We start from the raw sequence: 16,030 nt of genomic DNA on the forward strand, positions 1-16,030 counted from the left end.
CCCCCGTATTATGTTGGTGTGCACATGGATTCTTGGGACATGAAAAGTGTGCCCATGCAGAACAATGGTTGAGAAACACTGGATTAGTGGTTACTAAAGATTAAAGTCAACTTGGACTCACCACATGTGAGTTCCAGGCGAATAGCCAGCTTGAAATTCAATTACAGTGTATTTAAGTATGTATGCAAGTTTCTGTGTAGAATGAGCTGTATTTATTCTAGTTTTATGTTGTGTTCCTCTGCAAACCAAATACTGTATGTTGATGCAAAATATGTTTTTCATTTGCCAAGCTTCTGGAAGATTCTTTTTTTTTTCTTCTTTTCTCTGTTTTACAAATGCAAGGGTGCCAATACTTTTAGCCACGACTGTAGAAGCATTTCCCTGAGCCTACAGTGCATGACTACTCATTCAATTTACAAACGTGACAATACAAATATAAATAACTTGCCATTTTATTAGACCGATTCAAAAGGTGGACATCATCTTCATCTCTTTATCTTTAAAAGCAAACAAAATAACGCAAACAATGATTATTGTTTTGTTTTTTTTAACTACAGTGTTCCTATAAAATTCAGCACACAAAATAGAACTTTCTGATTCCGCATCTTATGTAAAAGTCCAGATTACTTGAGAAATGTACTCACGGTTCAGTTTAACAGATCTATAGCCTTATCCAAAAGCCTAGGTTTAATTATTTACATGTCAATTGCTAAGAAAAGGAAGTAGCTATGTTCTGTTACAAGTGCACGCCATACTGTTCCTCTTACCAGTCAAATTATTTCTTTCGTGGGATATTGCAATACATCGTCTATACAGCACAGCCATGTACACTGACCTCTCTCCCTTTTTATGCACAGGACGTCAGACTGTCAAAAAAATAACTTCGGAAATGCAAACTCAACATGTTATTCAGTTAAAAATATACCAAATTAAAGTCGTCAGCTACATATACTGGGAGCATATCACCAAATCCAGGTAACCGCCACAAACAGGTCAATGTGTTGAGTAAATACCGGCCTAACTGACTCATTTAAATAGATACAGTATCATACATCGTTTAGAAATGTGTAAATATCGGTAAACGTTGGTGTGCAGCAAGACATGGGGATGTACACGGGGCAAAACACAGGTAGTACATCAAAACATTTACCTTGTTTCTAACCAAACGTCACAGTAGAGTTACGCCTATCTTACAAACAGCCAAGAGTTACTGGTGGGGGTGAGGGTGGGGGGTTGGGTAGAAAAACTAAGTTTTCAAAATCATTACAAAGATTATTTTTCCATAGAACAACCACTACGTTCATCCCTGAGAACAAGTTTTGGTTCAGTACTTTTAGTGCAGTGTTTCTCAACCACTGTGCCTGGGGACCTTTGGTGTGCTAGCCTGGCGGGGCCTGACGTCATACTGCGTTCACTCACTCATTCCTTCCCCAGTATAACGTCTGGCTTTCCGGGTATAGGCAGCGAGTATACTGATTATTTTCTGATCGGGGCCAATCAGTGACTGCTGTCCGCACAACAAACGTAGTCTTCCTGATAACAAGTGAAAAGCTTTCCCTGATTGGTCCATGTGTAGACAGTGACGGTAGATGCATGCTGCAGCATTTTCAAAACAACAATGGCTGCTCTCGCGATGCAACAAGTGTAACAGTTAACGCTCTAACAATAAAACAAGCAATAAGTGCAGTTATTTCAGAGTTGGAATCAATTACAACAATTAAAAAGGAACACAGGGGATGCGCTAGCGGAGTTCATCGGCCGAAAAGATGTGTTTGTTTGCCGTTCTTCCGACATTTTGCTACCCTGATTGGTTAGAGGAGTCTGTCTGTCAAGGCAAGTACTCCCGCCCACTTTTCAAACTGCCAATAGGCCGAAGGCCAGACGTTATAATGGGGAAGGAATGAGTGAGTGAACGCAGTATGACATCAGGCCCCGCCAGGCTACAAGTGTGCCCCTTGAAAATGCTTGAAAGCCAGTATTGTACTTTAACATTTTAAAAATGATTTAAACAGCCGATCTACAAGCACACAACGCCTCGCGGCGCGAGGCGTTGTGTGCTTGTAGATCTGCTGTTTTCACTACTGTTGTGCGACAGCCTTGTATGATGATGCAGGGCTTTACTTTGCGAAGAAACGTACACATTTGAAACTTGGAGATACAAGGTTTCTTCCCTACAGTGACGATATTAACGCCCCCGTATTATGTTGGCGTGCCCATGGATTCTTGGGACATGATAAGTGTGCCCATGCAGAAAAAAGGTTGAGAAACACTGCTTTAGTGCATTTTAAATGTACTGTTCGATATCTCAAATTAGCTTAAACGGCAACACGCTTCACCGTGTCACAATCAATTATTGAACACAAAAAACGAAACAAAAAAAGTTTTACGATGAAATGTCCGCTGATAAAGCGAAAGGCAGGGCTCGACGCGATGTGAACACATTTTGACGCCCACAAAGGCAGTGGGGTAAAGCCTGACTTATTCTTAGTTGGTGTCACGCACTGCAAAATAGCAGAACTACAAGCTCACAGCAAGGGGGAGGATGGGCTGGGCATTTGATCCACCAGTGGTCCCCGTCTTTCTGCCTGACCAAATGGGAGGGAATGTGTTTGTCCTGTCTCATTGAACGAAGGAAATAAAAGATTTAAGAATGCAAGCGCACAGCGTGATGCGTCGCGAGCGTGTAGATCTGCTATTTTCGGTGTGCGACACCTGCGCGCAACTACATATCGTCACTGTCGGGCAGAAACCTTGTATCTCCCAAGTTTCAAATGTGTATGTTTTTTGCGACGTAAAGCCCTGCTTCACCATACAAGGCCGTCGCACAAAAGTAGTGAAAACAGCAGATCTACAAGCACACAACGCCTCGCACCGCGAGGCGTTGTGTGCTTGTAGATCGGCTGTTTTCACTAGTTTAAATCATTTTTTTAATGATAATTTCAAAACGAACGGTTTTAGACATACAAGGTTTCCACCCGACAACGACGATATAGATCAGGCTTAAGCATGTCACACATCAGATAGCAATGGAGTAAATAAGCTTGGGAACCTGACCTCAAGTGAAACTGTATAAAAAAGGAGACAAATGATGCCCTGGCTTATTATTATTAATATTATTATTATTATTATCATCATTAACCCTGATTTTTTTTTTATGTTAAGCATTTCTTGAAATAAAAAACAAACAAACAAAATAAGAACAACAACTGAGCTTCGATGCATAAAAACGGGTGAAAGTGGGAAGGAACGTTCAATCTTTGCTATCGTCCTCGTCGACTTCGACGTCCTCCTCGTCGTCGTTGGGGTCTCTGCTCTTGTGGTCCATTGACGACTCGTCTAGCTCTTCCACGTACACGTCCTCGTCCTTCTCGTCCTCCTCATCTTCATCCTCTCTGTCGTCAGAGCCTGAGGAGAAGAAACCAGATGACTTAGAAACATTTAACTCATTTAAGCCTAAACATAGCAGATATACCAGTAAGACTCCCTAAACGGGAGATAAGCGACTGTCAGGTCGCAGCGTGATTTTAGGGCAAAATGTGTAGGAGCAGTGTCCAAAAAAATGTGTTTGAAAAAATCGGTCTGATGGTGGCTATATGGGACAGATCCATGTTGATGACATGAGTGTAGACCGATTTGTGTGATTTTAGGGCAAAAGCTGTAGGAGCAGTGTCCAGAATGTGTTTTAAAAAATCGGCCTGAAGGTGGCCCTAAATGGGACAGATCCATGTTGATGAGATGAGTGTAGAGCAAGTGTGTACCGATTTGCGTGATTTTAGGGCAAAATTTGTAGGAGCAGTGTCGAAAAATGTGTTTTGCAAGAATCGGCCTCATGGTGGTGCTAGAAGAGGGCCATGTGAGAATTGATGGGTTGTGGTTTGGCAGGCAAGGAGTGTGTGTGCAAAATTTGGCATGGATCGGGGCAACGGTTGCGGAGATATGAGCAGGGCAAAAGTGTGACGTGTGACAGACAGACTGACGGACGGATGGACGGACGGACGGACAGCTGGTTGAGGTTTTGATAGTAACTGCGACCTGACGGTCGTAACAAGCCCACAGCATGGCATGTGAACTTGTAGATCTGCTATTTTTGAAAAATCTAGATTTCTGTCTTTGAATATATCTTTTTAAAAGCGAACATTTGTAACGCAAATATTTGCTTCTGGGGGGGTCCCTGGAACATCATATTTTGAGATGCGGGTCTGCGGCCAAATACATGTACTTTTGGGGGCCCTTGACATGAAAGTTTCAGAACCACTGATTTAGAAAGAAGGTATAGAAGACGTGCACAAATATTCACAATCTTTCAAAAATAGCAGATCTACAAGCTTGCAATCTGCTATTTTTCAATAGCTAAAGCATAAAATAACGGTTAATGTGGTTCAAAAATCTAACGTGACACAGATTTGCGTTCAGGCCTAAATGGCTTTTACGTAAAATATATTTCACAGACATAAACCATTATGTGAAAATACTAAATTGCCCTACTGGCAGTGTGCACGTAAGACATTTGGCATTGATCGGTCTAGCGGTTTGTGAAATTATCTCCAGACACACACACACCCTCACAAGACCCAGATGGCCAGCCTCTTAAAGAGCTAGAGAGCCACACTGAAGAAGAAAAAAATCCAGACTGTTTTGTTTTGTGATTTTGCATCCTTTAGTGCAGTGTTTCTCAACCTTTTTTTCTGCACGGGCACACTTTTCATGTCCCAAGAATCCATGGGCACACCAACATAATACGGGGGGGGGGGTGGGGGGGGGGGGGGGGTAAATATCGTCACTGTCGGGAAGAAACCTTGTATCTCCAAGTTTCAAATGTGTACGTTTCTTCGCAACGTAAAGCCCTGCTTCATCATACAAGGCTGTCGCACAACAGTAGTGAAAACAGCCGATCTACAAGCACACAACGCCTCGCGGTGCGAGGCGTTGTGTGCTTGTAGATCGTCTGTTTTCACTAGTTTAAATCATTTTTAAAATGATAAATGCAATACTGGCTTTCAAGCAGTTTCAAGGGGCACACTTGGCCCTTTTCAGGGGCACACCAAAGGTCCACAGGCACAGTGGTTGATAAACACTGGTCTAAAGTACAAGTTTAGTGAAGGGGGATGTTTGGAGAAACCTAAGGTTTGGGAGGAGAGATTCTCATATCACTTCACTCCTAATCAGTGTGGAATATGGTTGGATTATCTCAGAAACTAATAAACTCATTATAAAAACTATTATACCTGTAGTGTCGGATGTGCATGCACAAATCCTACTTTAACTCATATATATATATATATATATATATATATATATATATACACACACGGATGAATTACTTTAATTAATTCATTGTGTGTCATTTATCGATGTAGTGCAGTCTGCTAGTCTGCTTATAAGACACCAATAGTGTCCTACTTGAAAAAAACCTTCCATTGAGCCTGACACAAACAGGAAATGAGTAGCGATAGTCTACAGGTTGTTGCAAAGTAATAAAGCCCTTGTACTTAATGAAGATATAATAAGCTCGTACTGAGTTCAAGTGAACTCACAACGTGGAAATGAAATGACTCACGATCATTCTGTGAGCAGCCTACAGTAAGTAGGCGCAGACAGAGACACGGTGAACAGAGACAAGTCGCTTTCACCAACTATAGATATCACACACATGAAATATGTTTTCATGTGTTTGACATCTATACTTAGTCGTTAGACAGGCGGTGAAAGTAAAGTTATTCATTTAAACAAAGAAAAATAAAAAAGTATTATCAGGGTTTGTCCCACACGCCATGTTAACACCAAAGTCCTTGGCATTATTGTGCAACACTGCACATCCACTAAACACACACCCACCCTGCTTGAGAAGCCTCATCACCGCGTCACGACTCGCCCCGTTCCGGTTAACACATATCTCAGCACTGTTTTCACACACAAAATTCTGCATCCTCCGGCTGTTTAAACTCTCACAGTCCAGTGTGGGGGTGATTTGACTCTACAGCACCCCCTGCTGCCGTTTCACGGGCACAGAAGTCAACAACCATCAATCTGATGCCGTTTTCAATACAGAACAAAGAACTTACCGTCAGTCATAATCTGCCCGTCCTCATCCTCCCCTGGGCTTCCATCTGAGGAGGACAGATTACCTGTCTGTTCAGTTTAGCTGCATTTTACTCAAGACATTTACATGATAAGCTATAGAGCGTGATGCAGACTAAAGACACCGGTTTTCCCTTTGCAACTCTCTGCTAACCTGAATCTTGCCCCCTCTCTTCCTCCTCGTCCTCCCCGTCCTCCTCCTCCTCCTCCCTGCTGTGGCCCTCGTCTGCCTCGTCCTGCTCCTGGTCGTCATCAGAGTCGGAGATCACCACACACTCATCTCTGTTACTGTTGTCAGGCCCTGCTTTGGTCCCGCTGCTGCCGCTGAAGAGACAAACACAAACATACACACACAAACTATGACCACTTGAACTTGCCTGGTTCCAGACCATAGACCCCGCCCACTCTCAGAGTGGACTGTTTCTCTGGTCTGGAGTGAGTACATGAATCGGCAGTTTAGCAGCCAAAAACTGCGGCTGATCCAATGAGCGTGGAGGGTGGGGGTGGGTCTAACAAATATCCAATCCGTGTCCGCGCAGCAGTTGAAACGATTCAAAGTTCACACACACAGGCAGGCTGAGGCAGGCACACACACGCGCGCTCACAACATGTCGCAAGGCGATCATTTATCAGATTACATTATATAGCGTTCCAGCTCTAAAACATGTTTTGATTGAATCACTTGTCTATACTGTACGAGTTCCTTCTCCTTATTGGAAGACATTGATATCCTATCCTGAATACGTAATTTCTGTTAACTAAAGAGCTGGAGAGACAGGGAGACCTGTTACTGAACAAACACCAAATAGCAATGTTTACTATCAAAATATAGAGCCATTTTCATGACCTGGAAATGAGAAAACACCTGCAGGTACCCTGTGTATATCCTAATACTGTGGTTGTTTTGCAGTTAATGTAGCTGACATGCAAGTCATGCAGTTTCTACAGATTCATGTTGAAAGAACCTTACCTGCCATTCTCCCTGGGTTCCCACAGTGGAGTCAGGTAGTATCTGAGAGGATCTCTCCATAGATCATCCTTCAGGATCTAAACATTGACATACTAGTTGGTTAATACTTGGATGAACAAGATTCGTCAGTAGACTGGGAGAAGACACGCGATGGCTTGATCTACTTGTAACATTAGATGATTAGCTGATTGTATCTGCCTTACACAATACCATGATTGCAATTAGGGCTGTCACAATTATTACATAATCCCAATTATTTTGCATTATCGTTTCCATGTTGAGAAATGTTAATAGTTTCAAACACTATCAAAAGGTAGTGGAAATAGCAGATCGGCTATTTCCACCAGCAATGTTATTTTTTAAGTAAAAAATGGTCAAATATGTCGGTCATTTCATTGTATATTTAAGTTATGTGTCATGATTGCCATGTGCAACTTCAAAGCCTAAAAGCCAAACAGAAATGTAATTGTCAACGACAAAAACACAGTTAAATCGTTAATCGCAAATATTTGGGTGATAATTAATCGTCATGTAAAATGTCATAATCGTGACAGCCCTACACACAATACCATGATTGCATACATGTCATTACGGGGTGTGAGATGTACATAGGGCTGTCACGATATGACATTTTACATGACGATTAATTGTCACTCAAATAATTGGCGATTAACGATTTAATTGTGTTTTTTGTCGTTGATAATTACATTTCTGTTTGGCTTTTAGGCTTTGAAGTTGTACATGGTAGATATGATGACACATAACCTAAATATCCGAAGAAATTACTGACATATTTGACAACTTACTACTTCAAAAATAACTTTGATAGTGGAAATAGCCGATCTACAAGCTCACAACGCGTCGCTGAGCTTGTAGATCTGCTATTTCCACTATTTTTGACTTTCTTAAAAATATATGAACGTTTTTCAACATGGAAACGATTATGACGATTATGACAAAATAATCACGATTATGTCAAATAATCATGATTAGACGATTATGTAATAATTGTGACAGCTCTAGATGTACGTATAAGACCATGGGCAACTGGATGCAGTCAGGCTGACCTGTGCTATATCATCTCGGCCGGGATTGCTGTGGTCACTGAACCAGCTGAAGAACGTCTGGTAGACGCCACGCGATGACTTCCTGGGCTCACTGTGGCCCGTGAGGTTCTGACCACGGTGCCACAGGATCGGGTTCGAGAACGAAACAGGAGGTCCTGAGACACACAAAACAATATGAGATTTTTAACCACCCAATACTTTGAGTGGGTGCTCAATAATAGGCCCCCTCTTGGATTAATTGAGGTATATTCAGGCAGATTGCAGTTTGGCCTGTAGATAGGAAATCAGTTTTTGTGTGCCTCACGTTGGACTGAAGTGAGGACCCAATGTAGATATTAGTGAAGCTTTTATTTAGGCCCATTGGAAATAACATTCAAAAAGCCTTGATATGACGAAAAATAAATACTGTTAAAATAATTTAATGACAAATTTAGTGTATAAGATAAATTTTTAAGATAAATTAATTAACATTAATTTTAAGATTGACTAGCCTGAGGAAGGTCTACACAACCAAAACGTTGCTTCTACATTAAAATAACTTGCAATGTGCAAGTGGCAGTGTGCAGGTATACCTTTTATTGAGCTCATCTACTGTTTGTCACCCACTGCATGCACCTGATTTGCATGCACTGTGTGCCGTGCTGCAAGCTTGTAGATCTGCTATTTTTGAAAGATCTTGAAAACTTGTGCAAGTCTTTGAATATTTCAAATCCTTCTAAGGTTTTTGAAAAACCTATGTTTCTATGTCAATGGTGCTCAAACTTTTTCATGCGAAGGACCCCCAGAATGATATGTATTTGGCCACGGACCTTCGCTTAAAAAATACATATATTCAAAGATTTGCACACATTTGTACGTTTCAAAAATAGCAGATCTACAAGCCTGGTGCCGTGCTGTGAGCTTGTATATCTGCTATTTTTAAATGGCTAAAGAAATATAAAATAATTAAGGCCCCTCCACCTTGGGCCCTAGTAACTCAGTCCCACTCCCTCCCCCCCTTGTGATGCCCCTGACCCTCACCTCCCATGCCGAGGTGAACCTCCTTCATGATGATGTTGTTCTGAAAGTAGGGGTTCCGTTTGAAGTGGAAACGGATCCTATGTCCCACTTTGTTGCCCTTGAATGACTCAATCTGAGAGACAGAACACACAGACATAACAACAATATGTTATGAGCTATTTTCGAAATTTGTTGTACATCGGAGTATATATATACTGTAGGACTTATGTGAGCTGAAACCCTAGGCAATTTTTGTTTGTTTTCCAGTTGACTTTAAAAACATGGCAGGCTTATCAAATTATTAATGGCTATGTTAGATATAGGTGTGCCAATGTGCAAGAATTGACCAGATACTTTTGGGCACGCCTATATTAAACAGAGCCATAATTCATTGTATTAGCTTCATCTGCATCAATTAGTAGTCTGTGTAGTCTGTGTAATCTGTGGTAGCTTTTGTCCTGGAAAAACACACACACACACACACACACACACACACACACACACACACACACACACACACACACTAGGGTTTCATTAAGTGGTTAAATTATTAACCTCAAGATCGGTCATGTAGCTGAGAGCGTCTTCGTCTGTCTCGTCAATGTGAGCCGAGAGATGTGGGTGGTTCAACAGCTGTTAGATCAGAGTCAAGGGAAATAAATGTACACAACATGGTATTTCGGTTTCATTTCGACACCCACACTTGAATGAGAGAGAGAGAGCGAGCAAGTTGAGCAGAGAGTGATGTGAGATAAGAGTACAACACATAGATCTGGAGTCTACATTACATTTGAGTAACCAGGAGATTTAATTGAACATTTAAGGATACTGCTGTGACCCAGAAGCCAGGAATGGACTGTGTGATGGACCTGCGTTGGTCCAGATGTGGACGCTGCTGCCGACTCATCTTCAGATCCAGCCGCTGGTGAAGCCGGGCGCTCTTTTTATCGAGCGCTTCCAGCCTCATCTGTACCTGGGCAAGAAGAGCCACCGACTGCCTGATCTCCGGGGCCATCTTGACAGAGACGATGGCACACTCCGAGCCGTCGTTCGTCTCATTATCGGACGGAAAAGAGGAGCTCGGCGTGGAGGACGATCCGGGTATCGAATCGTCCCCGTCTTCTCCATCGCCAATGTCTTCCGCAGCCTCCCTTTCGATACTGTGGACTGACGTGGAGCTATCTGCTGCGGCTGCCTGGGTCTTAGAGCTCAACTTGGAGGATTCGTGGCCGGCGCGCTTCACTCTGCCTCCCGGTCTGTCCCGTCCGTCCCGTCCTCCGGGTCCAGCTCTTTCAGACGAGCAAGGAGTCTCTTCGCCTTCCTTCCCCTTCCCACCTGTGAGGCTGGCGAGGGCTTCTGCGGCCGCGATGGCTGCCGAGTCGGACTGGTGGTCCAGGGAGGTTGAGGGACGGTGTTCTCCCTCCGCATCCGCTTTCGCAGCATCTTTCGCAACATCTTTCACAGCATCTTTTGCAGCATCTTTCGCAGCATCCGAGCCCTGGGCGTCCTCAGCTGTCAGCCTGCTGGGACCACCACCATCATCATCAGGGCCATCCTGCCTCGCTGAACTGTTGGCAGTTGAGGCACCGTTGCTGCTGCTGCTGTTCTCCTTGCCTGTTTTCACATCTCCCGCTTCTCCCTCGCGGTGCTGCTGCTCCTCCGCAGCCTGCTGCTGCTTCACCGCAGGTTCTTCTGCTGGTTTCTCGGCTTCGCCGTTCTTTTGGCTCAGCGAAGACGTGGAGGGGCTCTCGTTCCTCGCGTTTTGGCCGACAACTTTGGTCACCTTGCGCGGGGTGTTGGAACTGGAGGCGCTCTCATCTTGCTGCTCGGAGGACTGGCGTCGTTTCCTGGACGCAGCAGAGTCTGCGGACCGCTTGCAGTCCGTCACTTTACTCATGCTACAGTCCCAAAACAAGCTAACCAGCTAGGTTAACCAGTTAGCGCACACAAAAAGAACGGTACACGTATTGTTCGAGGTACTGTCGACCCGACACGACGCACCCGAATAGCTGATTATTGCAACTATATCCCCGAATTAAAATTGACTTGCGCCATTTAATCGAGATAGAACAGGAAGTCCTTGTTTTGCGCGGCCTAGCTTAGCCACTTTAGCAGGCTTACCGTTAGCACAGCTAGCTAACAGCTAATGTTACTCACTGTGTGTTTGTGTTCTCCGATTCACAGATGGATCTGGTTAATCCGTTTGAATCCAGCGAGGAACGCTTTGTAACAAATACAAGCAACAATAATGTGAAGAACCCGCAGTACGACGCTGTTTACAACCCGCGTTTGTTTATATTTTGCGCTCTCCCTCAGTTTACTATTGGTAGAGTCAGGATCCCATAGCCCGAATAGACGGCCGCGCTCTGATTGGCGCGTTCGTTGTCAGGGATTATTGACGAATGGCGCAATGGCTGCGTAGTACATCATGTAGTAATAATAATAATAATTATTATGAAATAATCATAAAGGCCCATTCCCACTGGGCCAGATAACAGATACAAAAATCTCCTTTTCCAGATAAAAAAAAATCTCTTTCTCCATTGAAGTGGATGGTAAGATACAGATACAAAAATATCTGTCACAGATATATATATTTTTTTTTATCTGTGACAGATATATATTTTTTTTATCTGGAGAAAGAGATTTTATTTTATTTCATCTGTTATCTGGCCCAGTGGGAAATACATCAACTGCCAACTATTACAACTTACAATATTTTTGAAGGTTTTGTTTTGTTCTGTTGTGATAGAAATCATCGCTGTAGCCTACAGTGCAAATTTCATCCAGGAGAGAAAACCCATTTATAAGTTTAACATTTTCCAGTTCCAATTTTGTCTGGTAATTTTTGTTTCATCACTTTCCCATTAATTATTTATCCTGTAGTAGGCTATCTTGTTCTTGTATGTATGGGTTCTCTCCCCTGATTGGATAAAATTGGTATCCTGGCCTGAAAATATATTTTCTGATTTCTAAAGAGTGCAACGATTAGCCTACTATCAGAATGGGATACACTTTCAAATAAACAAAACATAAATAGAATACATGAAAAATAAATGAAAAAAGTGATGGAAGAATCACAGCCCCCTCACTTCCTTCGTGAAGGGGACGTGATTTTTTCCATTAGCCTACTTTTTCCATTTATTCTATAGGCCTATGTACGACTTTGTTTTTAGGTCCATGTGTTTTTCCAAGGGTTTTCCCATGGTATCAAATACAGATATTTGATCCCTATCCTGTGACACCCCCATCCTGTGATCCAATCCAAAGAGCAGCTATAGGCTAACAAACACTGCCATGCAATATAAACTGTTTATTATGATCTGACACCAGGTGTGCAGGAAACATGAAGCAACAACATGCAATATGTCTACACCAGTAAGACTCCCTAATCGGGAGATAAGCGACCGTAGGTCACTTATCTCCACAAATAGGGCAAAAATTTGTTTTGCCAAAATCTTCCTGATCCATGTTGATGACATGAGTGTAGACATACTGTGTAGTGATTTTCGTGATTTTAGGGCAAAATCTGGAGGAGCAGTGTCCAAAAATGTGTTTTTAAAAATCGGCCTGGAGGTGGCGCTATATGGGAGAGATTCATGTTGATGGGATGAGTGTAGACATACTGTGTACCGATTTGCGTGATTTTAGGGCAAAGATTGTAGGAGCAGTGTCCAAAAATGTGTTTTGCAAGAATCGGCCTCATGGTGGCGCTAGAAGAGGGCCATGTGAGAAATGAGGGGTGGGGTCTCCGCGCCGCCAAGGCGGACGAATAGGTACCGGCCCCGGCTGTCCCGGTCGCTCCTAGCCGGAGTTACGGCATTTTATGTGAGCTGCAGTGTAGGGGGTCCTCCACTGGGGGCGCCACCACTTTTGCATCCGTTCTGGAGCACCAGGAGTCGGTGGTCCCCGGGAATTCCCCGTGAGCAGCCCCGTTGGGGTGGTCATTTGGTCAGTTTTGCACATTTGGTCATTTTTTACATCTGGGGGTCCCCCAGGGACCTGGGGGTCCCTGGAGCTCCGGGGGTCCTTGGAGGTTGTAGTTTGGCAGGTAAGGAGTGTGTGTGCAAAATTTGGCATGGATCGGGGCAACGGTTGCGGAGATATGAGCAGGGCAAGAGTGTGACGTGTGACGTGTGACTGACGGACTCACTCACGGACAGCCTGTGGAGGTTTTGGTAGTAAATGCGACCTACGGTTGCAATTACAGAGAATAATGAAGCAAACACCTGCTATTAACTCAACTCTTTATGGCCAAGACACTTTCAACACTTTGCAAATTCATTCTGTCCTCCTTGTCCCTTTTATGCCCATATATGGAGATCCCTGATGTCATCAATATTAAGCCCATATCTGGGAATGCCCGTATATGGACATATTGTGTCAATCTCATGTGGTCTATGACGTCAGACATTTATGATGTCAGACGTTGTCAGTCATCTCCATATTTGAGAAACTATGGACACATTTTGGCCACATGTTGTACAACAGGGGTCTTCAACGTTTTCAGGCCAAGGACCCCTTAGTTGAGAAAGAGATGAAGCAGGGACCCCCACAACCTGTTCATAGATTCCATATAGTTTCATTGTTTGACAGCACCATCCTCAATATATTTTGGATTCATTTCAATTCTGTACTTAGTCTGCTCCTTTTCCTCTCTACACCCATGCACCCGATCAAACCTCTTTGCCGAAAATAGCCCTCCAGCTTGTAGATCTGCTATTTTTGGCTAAAGTTCTCGGAATATGGACGTTAGGGTTCAAGTGGTTGATATAAAAAAAGAGAAACGAGGTTTCTATCACACTGTAAGATTTGGAGTCACCCAGCTTCTCGCCCTTAGGTGCCTAATGCCTATATAGTCCAGTCATTTTAGGCCAAAATTTGTCCAAACCTAGAACAAATTGCAATAGTAGCAAACTCAACTGATTTTGTATCCTCAATATGTCCTTAGTGAGGGAAAAAAAGTCCCAAGGAATCCCACCGGGGCAAAGTTTTGAAAACGACCTATCTACCTTCACTTACTACAATATAAAGGAAAAAATGACTGAAAAAAGATCTGCTTTAAGTGGGATATGAGGGGTCAAACTAGGGGTTTTTAATTATTCTGAATCCATTGCAAGCATTTGTTTTGCATGAAAAACATTCCTTGGGCTAAAAACGGACCCCAAAAGACTGAAAATTGATGAAAATTGATGAAAATTGACGTTTTGAGTGGCCATTTCTGGCCCAAGGAATGTTTTTCGTGCAAAACAAATGCTTGCAATGGATTCAGAATAATTAAAAACCCCTAGTTTGACCCCTCACATCCCACTTAAAGCAGATTTTTTTCAGTAATTTTTTCCTTTATATTGTAGTGTATAGTAAGTGAAGGTAGATAGGTCGTTTTCAAAACTTTGCCCCGGTGGGATTCCTTGGGACTTTTTTTCCCTCACTAAGGACATAATGAGGATACAAAATCAGTTGAGTTTGCTACTATTGCAATTTGTTCTAGGTCTAACCCTAAAATGACTGGACTAATATATTTCATCGGCTGTCTATGTCTATCTATTGACCAAGCTGGTAAAAACAGAATATTTGGGAATCATTGTGTCATAGGCACTGTAGCCTATTCCAAGTTGCAAGTTGCTCTGCTTTTTCTTTCTTTCGGGAGTGTAGCCTATATTTAATTTGGTATTAACCATGCTTGTCCTCTATAATAAAAGCCAAGGCTGTCTCACATTGTGAACCTGTTCAGAGATGTGCAGGGTCCAGAACAGAAAGCTATGACACAGATATAAAGCAGTTGCCTATGGTAACCAGCCATCCAATCACCAGCCACCAACTGTCCCTCTGGGCTATGGAATCTAGACTGCTGCAGCGACGTCAGACTAAATAATCTCTCCGATTGGTTAAAGCAGACCGCGCAAACTCTCTCCCCCAATTATTAATTATAATTCATTTTATCATTTTACCCACATTTCTGCTTCATTTCTCTAACTGTGTGTGTGAGAGAGAGACAGCAACACCTGGGAAAGTTCCTGGCTGCCATGGTAATGGTAACACATGACACAACATAAATGAAAACAGGCCTACAAAACACACATGAATGACACACTATTATACCCACTACCATCTGGCTTTTGTCTAAAATTAATCAGCATTAAAGGAGTAGTTCACCCCAAAATGTTTTTTTTTGGAGCGGTGAAAGCGCTCCCAATAGACAGGTATGTCTGTGGCTGGCTGACTGGCTGGCTGGCTATGTGGCTGGCTGGCTATGTCTGTAGCCTGGCAATACCTCTAGTGGCCACACACAACACACATGTTAAAGGAGGGGCGCTGTTTAGCAGGCCAGGCACACTCAACACACACACACACACACACACACACGCACGCACGCACGCACGCACACACAGATCTAGAACACAGAATGTAAAAATATAGATCTAAAACAAAAAATCTAAAACATAGATCTAGAACACAGCACTTCTTAAACAATGTACTTGTACAGTAAGGTATTATACAGTACAGTAAGGTAAAGTACAGTAAGGCATAGTAGAGTAAGGTAGAGTACAGTAATGTACAGTACAGTGAGGCACAGTACAGTAAGGTACAGTACAGTACAGTAAGGCACGGTACAGTACGGTACAGTAAGGTACAGTACGGTACAGTGAGGTACAGTACGGTACAGTAAGGTACAGTACAGTAAGGCAGTACTGACAGACAGGAACAGATTGAGAAGGGCACTGTTGTGCAGACTAGACACACACACACACACACACACACACACACACACACACACACACACGCACACACACACACACACACACACACACACACACACACACACACACACAGGGTATAGCTTCTCAGATTCACCGCTCCACTTCGAACCGAGGTTTGATTTTTTCTTTTCTTTTCAATAATAAGTTCAATAATA

General features: G+C 43.0%; 1 protein-coding gene across 1 annotated transcript; it reads right to left on the reverse strand.

Annotated features, from left to right (window-relative positions):
• Positions 1–2,921: 2,921 nt before the first annotated feature.
• Positions 2,922–11,445, reverse strand: tspy (testis specific protein Y-linked). Its single transcript, XM_080733043.1, has 8 exons — positions 9,944–11,445; positions 9,670–9,747; positions 9,136–9,247; positions 8,116–8,270; positions 7,049–7,125; positions 6,233–6,402; positions 6,063–6,107; positions 2,922–3,405 (listed from the first exon to the last, which is right to left on the reverse strand). The coding sequence occupies exons 1-8, from the start codon at positions 11,009–11,011 to the stop codon at positions 3,251–3,253; spliced, it is 1,860 nt and encodes a 619-aa protein (XP_080589169.1). The 5' UTR covers positions 11,012–11,445; the 3' UTR covers positions 2,922–3,250.
• Positions 11,446–16,030: the final 4,585 nt, after the last annotated feature.

The sequence above is a fragment of the Nannobrachium achirus genome (genome assembly GCF_963921795.1).
Source record: "Nannobrachium achirus genome assembly, chromosome: 9".
In the NCBI taxonomy this organism is placed as follows: Eukaryota; Metazoa; Chordata; class Actinopteri; order Myctophiformes; family Myctophidae; genus Nannobrachium; species Nannobrachium achirus.

What these genes read in the sequence shown, in the direction of transcription:
- tspy (XM_080733043.1), bottom strand. Translation starts at nt 11,011, where the DNA reads ATGAGTAAAGTGACGGACTGCAAGCGGTCCGCAGACTCTGCTGCGTCC. An exon ending in GCTACATGACCGATCTTGAG is followed by an intron (nt 9,248 to 9,669) that starts GTTAATAATTTA and finishes TCTGTCTCTCAG; the next exon opens with ATTGAGTCATTCAAGGGCAA. An exon ending in AGAGAGGGGGCAAGATTCAG is followed by an intron (nt 6,108 to 6,232) that starts GTTAGCAGAGAG and finishes TGTCCTCCTCAG; the next exon opens with ATGGAAGCCCAGGGGAGGAT.